Source organism: Aricia agestis, chromosome 14 (genome assembly GCF_905147365.1).
Source record: "Aricia agestis chromosome 14, ilAriAges1.1, whole genome shotgun sequence".
Lineage (NCBI taxonomy): Eukaryota > Metazoa > Arthropoda > Insecta > Lepidoptera > Lycaenidae > Aricia > Aricia agestis.
Window position 1 is genome coordinate 4,045,614 of NC_056419.1, and position 9,675 is coordinate 4,055,288.

A 9,675-nucleotide genomic window follows, 5' to 3' on the forward strand; every position below is an offset into this window, starting at 1 on the left:
ATGAACTTTCTACAGGTGTGTTTGTATAATTAATAATTTTACTTTGAAAAGATAAAAGCCGAGGCGTATCCGTTCGGCCTGTCCACAGTCCACGATATAATTTATACTTACGTTGATATAATATACACGTAGATGCAGCACGATGTAGTATTTCCATTTCTATATGCTGCGTCTTTACTTTACCTTTAACCACCTTGGCCCTTGCTAAAGTATATTTGTCAGTGTTTTTACTTACTTGTAGGCTGACCCCTATACCAATAAAATAGTAATATCCTAAGATCCGACCGTAAAATTCTGCAGGAATCGTTTTTTTCAATCAAATATATTTTAAAATAATCTTTAGAACGTATAGAATGGATCAATGTTGGGTTACCTTGTTAAAAGTAGCCGCAAGTACCTCTAATTGAGCAAAATGAAATAGAATCAATAGAAAAGTAAGAACTAAGAAGGAATGACATTGAGGAATGACAGGACACGCATAAAAATAAAAACGCCTGTTAAATAAAAATAGCAATCCTGCGGGTTCTCGACGTCCTCAAATCCAGCTAGGCATAATAATTGTAGGCTTGAACATTTGTCATATACAAAAGTGATGGCAACCCCAGTTTGCGGCTATCGTGCAACTAGCAACCATGGATATTCATGTACAAAATGCGTAAAACTTTGATTTTGTACCAAAATTATTAAAAAAATCGATGCTTCAATTTTGATGAAGAACTATGTCTGTTTACGGGCTGGCAACCCTAGGTTGCGGCCGACTTAGAGCTGGCAACCATTTATACCTTATTTTGTCACGTCATTTTCTTTCAAATGATGTAAAATTTACTGAAAAAAAAGATACATGCAAATTTATGCATTTATCTCATGAACATTAAACTTAATTAAAGGTACTTGCGGCTACTTTTGACAAGGCAACCCAACATTAATCCATTCTATACGTTCTAAAGATTATTTTAAAATATATTTGATCGAAAAAAACGATTCCTGCAGGATTTTACGGTCGGATCCAATACTATAATAAAATGTTATATCTTTGTCTGTAGAGAGATTCTTTCCAACATGTTAGACAAGGACAAACTATGGTAATTCTATAATTTTTTAAAGTATGGGATAGTTTTCTAATGAATAGTCATCATTATTTAATATGACAAATAAATAATTTGGCAGACTTCAATAAGACTTCTAAGCTTTACATTACGCTAATAATGATATAAGTAATATCTGAGATGTACTTGAAAGTCCGTTATTTCCAAGGAAAAGTACAAGAACATATTATTTTAATATAAGCATAAGCATAAGAAGATCCTTAAATACCCACTTGATGCTTCACTTGATTATTATTGTTAATTTGGGCTTTATTTTTTATTTCAGGTGCCATTAAAATAATATACAGTCTGACCTCTCTTCTTCTTCTTTCTAAGAGATCTGACTGTATATTGCAAAATATATTTGTGGATTATTATTTCTAGTAATATTTTTGTTTCTATAAAACTCTCGTAGGCTCTACTTAGCTTAAATTACAATATGTATTTACATAGTTGTTATTTAGTTTATAAGTTTCTTTTATTCTGATTTCTAACAGCTTTATTATAAAGTATATTAATTATACTTTATAAGTCAAACAATATCTAATATATAAAATTCTCGTGTCACAGTTTTCGTTGCCATACTCCTCCGAAACGGCTTGACCGCTTCTCATGAAATTTTGTGAGCATGTTGAGTAGGTCTGAGAATCGGCCAACATCTATTTTTCATACAAAAAAAAATATATGGCAAAACAACGTTTGCCGGGACAGCTAGTATTTTATATTATCATAATACGAAAAAAATGTTTATAAAAAATTACCAAAAATTTGTTTGTACATTAAATATTCTTATCGCTAAGCTGCATCTAAAATTCAATATCTAAGCCGTGTAACTTCCAGGTACCCGTTTTGTTACATTAACTCCCTCAATCCAAACAAAACAGGTTGACAACGGGCAAATAAAAAAGTCTGTTTATACGTACTACGTGATCCATAAACTTCTTTTGGTCGGCTTTATCGCTTATATTTGCCACGCCTAAATATAGGAGTAAATTAAATTATTAAGTAGAGCAGTCGGTAGGATTAATTTATTTTGTATACTAAAGTTTTCTTACCTTCAAATTATTGTTATTTTTTTACTATTTAAATTATAGCTTTATATTTTAAAACTCTAGTAACTTACTTTTTTCTTTAATCTTGGTTAGTTTTTACTTTTTGATAATAATGTTCTTTTTTGCGTCATTTCTCATTAGACTTTGTATTCTATAAAAATCGTTTGAATATACGAAATGTTTACTAAATACCATTTCATTTAGTATTCACCGAAATAAATCATTTTATCCAGTATTTACTTTGCTTGAATCTTCATACATATTTTAATCATATTTTGTTTCGACTGAACTCACGTCTAGAAGTTGAAGGCTTATAAAAATTCATCAAATCATTTTGTTTCTCCGCGCGTGTTTCATTTACGATATTTTATTTATTTCTTATATGTATTAGTTATTTAAATCTCCTGCGTGTTTTCATACATTTTATATGAACAACGCAAAACGTAAATAATATTTACTGTTTTAGATATTATTTGTTATTATAATATTATTTACCTACTTGTTCTACAGACGCATGTCATATATGTATGTATGTTATAAACATAACTAGAAGACCCGTGAATTTCGTAACATTTTCCACCAAGTATAAACCTTCCGTGGACTTCTACGAATATTTCAGGACAAAAAATAGCCAAATAGTTTCGATCGTTCTTGAGTTTTAAAGAGTCAAACGAAATTGAAATTCATTTTTATATCTTCGTCTAAGTGATTATCATACTGTATTACTATAGCTGGTTTCACTTATTAGTACTTCAGTATGTACTTGGAAAACATCATCACAACCAAATTTAATCTAATAGAATAATTATCGGCTAAAACTTCAACGTATCTACAATTATTTTGGTCATGACTATGTAACTCACACCGAGTTACATAATAATTCATTACGAAAAGTGTGAGTGACAATTTAATGAAGTGCGTTGTGTAATTATTGAAGAGGTTGTTAAAAGTTAACAACTAATGAATGGAACACTGATGAGTCTTTCGTAACTCTGAACTTTGAATCGAGATCGTCATGAAGTTTTGTTGATTCGGAGAATAATTGTATTATATTACTAAGGTTCGTAAATTGACTTTTGTAGACTATATATTATTTGGAAACCACCTACTGTAAACTACAAAATATTAAATTTTTCTAGTAGTTAATTTACAAAAATGAAGAGAAGAAAACATTCTAAATGGAAGAAAATGTTATCTTAAAAAATATCCCACTTACAACTTTTTATATTCTTCCAAAGTGGGAAAAGTCAAGTGTCTTTTGTCCTCCAGTAGTGTTAGTAGCATTAAGCGGAACAATAAACATGTATAGTTATGACTCATTGTAAGTCGTCGCCGTAAAAAGATAGTAAACTCAAGAAAGCTTTGTATTATAAACACCTCTTTTCATTGTCTTTTGTAGTAGTAAAGTTGTTGTAATAGACACATTTTAAAGGAAACTTGACTGACATCCTTGATTTTATAGAAATGATAGAAAACTTGGTTGTGTTATGATAATTCAATATTTGTATAAAAATATTGAATTATCATAACAAAATTAAGTAGGTCTGCAATCCGCCTATGAATCATCTTCTATGTTAAACCAAAAGCTTAAAAAAGGGTATGTCAGCGGATGCTATAGTAGTGATAAATAGCTATTAGCAGTTTAATATGCAAAAAGTACCTAATATTGCAATTTGCAGTCATCTGTAGTGGTAGCATAGCGTTTTATATTTATACATAATCAAGTTTTAGAATGTGTCGACAGTTTTTTCTAGATTTCAAAATATTACTGAGAGTGGACACATAAGGACCAGTAATGTCCAACCTTTAAGATAAAATCTCTCTAAATTTAGAAAACATAATAAAACATCTTATACTCGTATCTTAAGCGTCATCTTTACGTAATTTACAAAAAAGATTAACATTTGTTTAACAACCACAGATAAGAACAAGTGGATTTAGAACTAAGGGTTTAGTTTTTGTAAAGAAACTAAACACAGTTTGATACAAAAATTCTGATATTAGCATTAAATATTGACTAATAACCTCCACCATTTCATTTGCTAAAAACACTTTTGTCGTGTAACTCTCCAATCCAATCCAAACCAAGGTTTTACAAAATCACTCACCAATTAAGACTGTACTCCCAAAAGCCACTTATTTTATTTAAATCAGATAACCAGCGGTTCTTTTGTAGATTGATAAAAATATTAATTTAAAATTCAGCAGGCGCCCTTACCTTGTTATTTTGATATGAGTTTCCTTAGATGACCCAAACATTCCAGTCACGTTCGCTTTGGTGTTCTTTATCAGATTTTAGTCTCTTTTTCATCTTTATTTCAAGTTATGGTGCATGAGTTTACGCTTTTAGCCGTAACCACTTTATATTAATTTCTTTGAATCACTTCGTTTGAAACAAAAGTTGATGTAAAAAAGATGAAATAGACTCTGATTTTATTGGATGTGATAGAATTTTTAATTGTTAATGTTAAATTATTGAAATAAAAATTCATGAGGTAGAGGAAAAAATAAAAATAATTATGTGCAAAAATTATCACAATGGCTTTATTAAAGTATATAAATATGTACTCGTAATTCATATGGACATTTATTTACACGATATATACAATTCACATATTCTACAGCAGTCTTATAGAAGTTATTTACAACAAAAATTACAAATAGTCAGGGAGCCCTAGAACAAATTTTTTTGATTACTATCAAGCAAATTTTTTGTGAGTAGCTTTATTTTTTTTGATAAGACAAACAACATTTTTATTTGCGAAAAATCTTGAAAGTGGTAGCTAACAGAGATAGAAAGTATTTCATACTTTGATTTGATGGTCCTAAAATATGGATTGTTCTATTTTTAGGACAATGTTACCCGGTACCGTAGTCAACCAAGTTTTGTTTAGGGTTCTGTAACCCTAAAACGGAACCCTAACCAGTTGATTTCTATATTGGTAGGTTAATAGTTATATAATTTAAGAGTAATATTGTCCTACAAATAGAACAATCCATATTTTAGGACCATCAAATCAAAGTATAAAATCCTTTCTATCTCTGATAGCTACCACTTTCAAGATTTTTCACAGATAAAAATTTTGTTTGTCTTATCAAAATGAAGCTACTCACAAATGTAGCTTGATAGTAATAAAAAAAAATTGTTCTAGGGCTCCCTGACTAAAAACAGAACCTCGAGCTCGAAATTACAAAAATAGACTTAATTATTTGGTAAAGCGCGGCAGATGATACAATTTACACAAGAAGCTGACTACAACGATTAGAAGCTTTAGACTAGACGAGGTAAGCTTGACCCGAATGCTGGGTATCAATTAGCGGAGGTGGAGGAGGCCAGTGCCTAAACTCCCTCCTTCTATTAGGATTATTCCCGCCTAATTCTAATGAGGAATAGTCTGAATCAATAGAGGAATAGATATGATCCGACGGAGGTCTACCATCAGGCGCATAGATCGGCTGAGGTTGTGGGGGACGATTTTGAATAAATTCCGGCACGTCATTACCGCTCGGTTCATTGATTTTTTCAGTAAACGAAAATGATCTCATCGTCCCGTTTTGCATGCTATTTCGCATTGCATACGAATTAATATTATGTCGGTAGCTAGATGACCTTTTTGCTTTGTACCGCCTATCCGGCATCGCGTATTTAAGCTTGTCCCAAAATTTATTTTGACCCCACCTAATCCTTACGCCGGTCTTTAGGTACGGCCGCAAGTCTGGATCGCACTCGATGTCCGTCAATATTGAACTATCTTCTATTATTAGAAGCGTGCAGAATCTAGATTTTAGTATTTCATGTAATCCTTGTCTAAATTCGAAACGGGACCACTCCGTCTCCAAGAAATTTCGTGTGAGCACTAGAATAATACGTTTCGAAGCTTCCACAGCTTCGGGTAATGGTAATGTGCATTGCATGTAAGGAACTCCGTGTTGAGGAATATCTCTATAATGTAAGCATAGATGATACGAGGGACTTCCATTTTCCAGCTCGGCGGCCAAAGTTTGTATCACGAAATCGTCATCCTTGGGGCTGTAGCAAATATAAGCATCGTACAATTTGTCAGTGTCATCGTATGCTCCGGTGAATGGGAACAGCCTTATTCCGCAACTCGTGTACAACCAGATGCGAATCGTATCCCTAAATAAGAAAGTCACTAGGGTGACTAAGATAATAAGCGTAAACCCAGTGAACGTAGTCACCATTACCGGCATGTAATCCGAAACAATCATGTTATCCGTGAACGAATCGCCCGCATAATAATCGCTACATATTGTACCGTTCAGATTTAATTCCTTCTTTTGTGGCGAGCGGGTTTCTGTGTTCCAGCACTTGATATCGTGTATGTCTTTTATTTTATGGACATTCTCCGATATGTAAGATGTAAACTTTTGTAAGTATCTGCACTTACATGACCACATGTTATTCGCGATCGATAAACTTCTCAAATTAGTGTTCACTGTGAGACTCCACAGGGAATAATCTACTAATCTGTTGCCATCTAAGCGCAATATTCTTAACTGACGTAAAGTAGAAAATGTGGAATTATGAATGTAAGTTATAAAATTATCTTGCAAATAAAGTTCGGTTAGCTGCGTCAAGTGCTCAAATTCGAAACCATTTAAATGTTTTAACTTATTATTTCCAAGATGCAGAAGTATCAGCGACGATAATCCTGCGAATGTTTTATTATGTATATTTTCGACTTCACTTGAATTAACATAAAGGGATCTCATATTTTTCCTCCCTATGAACGCATAATTTTGCAATTCTTTAAAGTCATTACCATCCAAATATACCTCCGTGGCGTCCATGGGTACTTTTTCTGGTATGTCGCCTGCTCTCTGATTAGAACAATCTACAACATTCGTATGCCAGGTCGGATCATGATAACAGGAACAGTTATTCGGGCAAGTCATTTGACAGTCGCAAGCGACGTAATCACAACAGTGACATAAAGTGAAACAGTGTGTTTCATAGCTACATAAAAAGTCTGTAGATTTTAGATTACTCAACGGTATATGGGTGACCCCTCTTGTATGGGTCATTTTACATAAAACATTTTCGAGATCCATTATTCTCGGATGCTGCCTATTTGCTGTCATATTATTTATTAAAGGCAACCATTCCATGGAACAATCGCATTCAAAGGGATTCCCTCCGATATAGAACTCTGGTAATGACTTGTTTAGGGGGACCGAAGATAACCGGAGGCTGTTGATATCTAAATGAGATATCTCATTTGCATAAATATCAACTCTCGTAAGATTGGTTTTCTCTATAAATGTATTTACTTGAATATTATTAATATGATTGTTGTTTATGAATAAAAGCTCGACACTATTAGGGATCGCGAACGGAGATATTTCTATGATACGATTATGACTCACATCCAAAGTTTTAATGCGGATTTCATCTTGGAGCTTGTAGTAATTTCCTAAATGCTCGATAAAATTGCCATGTACATCAAGCCATTTTAAATTGCTCGGAATGAAAGCGTAGTCGAACCACACTAAATGATTTTCTGAAAGATTAAGCCAAAGCAAACTCAACAGAGTCGAAAATATTCCATTTAGATCTGAGATAAAGTTACCGTCTAGTCTAATAGCCTCTAATTGTTTATTACGTTGAAAGCTGCCTCTTTCTATAGCCTGTATCTTATTTTTAGCCAAATTTAATACTTGAAGACTAGGTAAGTCCCAAAACATACCGACACTAAGATTACCGATTTGATTATCTATCAACCTCAAACCGGTTAACTGATCCAAATTTTTAAAGGAGCCATTTTTAATATCTGATATTTGATTTTCACCAAGATCCAAAGTTTTAAGCAGTGACAATTCCCAAACGGCATTTGGAACCTCAGTTAATTGATTTGAGCTTAAATCCAGCTCTTTTAAATCTGAGCAATTTTTAAAAGCTTTTATGTCAATAGTGACTAACAGATTATTATTTAAATTTAATTTACTTAACACAAACAATCCATTAAAAAGGAACTCGTCAATAGTATGTAAACGATTTTCGGCTAAATTCAATGTATGCAAATTATACAATGGAAGAAAAGTATTTTCTTCAATATATCCGATTGAATTGTTTCTTAAATCTAATATCTGTAGGAAGAATAAATCCTTAAACGTCTTACCATCTATCCTCGTCAAGGCGTTATTGGATAAATTGAGAATGACTAAGCGTATAAGGCCAATAAATGTTCCGCCATCGATATGAGCGCTCGAGAGTTGATTATTCGATAAATCTAAGACAAGCAGCTGCTCTAATCGGTGAAATACGCCTTTGGCTAACTCGAACAGCATATTATTATTGAGATACATTTCGCGCAACTCCTTAGTATTAGCGAACGTCCCCTCCGGTATGAACTGTAGTTTATTGTACGAAATGTTCAAAATCCTCAACGATATAAGTCCATTGAATATTTCACTAGATATATCACTTATATTGTTATTCTGCAGCTTCAGCTCTTGAAGTCGCCGAAATCCGGTTATTTCAGATTCATCACTTAACGATTTTATTTCATTAAAGCTGACGTCCAAACTTTGTAGGCTCGATCCGCAAGTCTTCCCGAATCCGAGGCGATCCACGCTTTTAATTTTGTTACGAGTAATGTTCAAAAGTTGTAAATTATCTAAAGCGCAGAAAACATCTGGCGGTATTACTTTCAGATTGTTTTGCCCGAGATCGAGCGTCTGAAGTTCTCTCAAGCCGTTGAAAGTTCCGAGAGAGAGTTCCAAATTTTTACTCGGGCTCCAATCATCGTTTTTGGATCGCACCGACAACTTTTTAAGTTCACGTAATCCTTCGAATGCATTGCCGGGGATCTTGAGTAGTTTGCAGTTTCGCAGGGATAAGTCCTCGAGGATAGAGAACTTTTGGAAATAGTTCGCCTCGAGATAGCTCTCGAAAAGTAGAAGTTGGTTACATTCTATTTTCAGATGTTTCGTATTCTCAGGATGGGCCTGAACCAAACTCGAACCGTTCGATTCGAGCGTCCGTATGCGACACAGCATAGTTCTATCCTCGCCATCCTTCACACAATCTAGACCACTAACAGCACTGGCACCAAAGGTCACGAACAGAAAAGTCATAAATCGGAACATATTTTCCGAACATTTGTCCTTATTCGGTATTTTAGAAACGTTCCGTCACAAATTCACTTTTTTCGTCCTTATCGGTTTCACTTTGATTCTGACACACACGGCTCAATGTTTACGTTTTGCGTAAAGACGTCGGGGTTTGGGCACCGCGAGCGCGTGCCGGCCTCATGGCGGTTGGCGTGCGACTGACGACACAAGGCGGTTCGGTAGCGGGCGAGAGTGGTGCGCTCTACGCCGCCCCTCCGACTATAATATGTCCCCCGCACCCTACGGTACAACTCTACATAGTAACACGTAGCAGGGCGCCACTTGCGCGCCGGCTCGCACAATTATGTAATGTTTTCTTAATCGAGCAACCGCCAATATGAAAAGCCTGCCATGAAAGCAACAGCTACTTAATTAAACAGCAATCCACTTATTCAATAACCGAA

The 9,675-nt window shown here is 34.1% G+C and overlaps 1 protein-coding gene across 1 annotated transcript; it reads right to left on the reverse strand.

Annotated features, from left to right (window-relative positions):
- Positions 1-5,297: 5,297 nt before the first annotated feature.
- Positions 5,298-9,409, reverse strand: LOC121733751 (toll-like receptor 7). Its single transcript, XM_042124100.1, has one exon. It carries the CDS (start codon positions 9,245-9,247, stop codon positions 5,414-5,416), a length of 3,834 nt encoding a protein of 1,277 aa, XP_041980034.1. The 5' UTR covers positions 9,248-9,409; the 3' UTR covers positions 5,298-5,413.
- Positions 9,410-9,675: the final 266 nt, after the last annotated feature.

Excerpts from the sequence above, each read along its gene's own strand:
- LOC121733751 (XM_042124100.1), bottom strand. The coding sequence starts at position 9,247 with ATGTTCCGATTTATGACTTTTCTGTTCGTGACCTTTGGTGCCAGTGCT.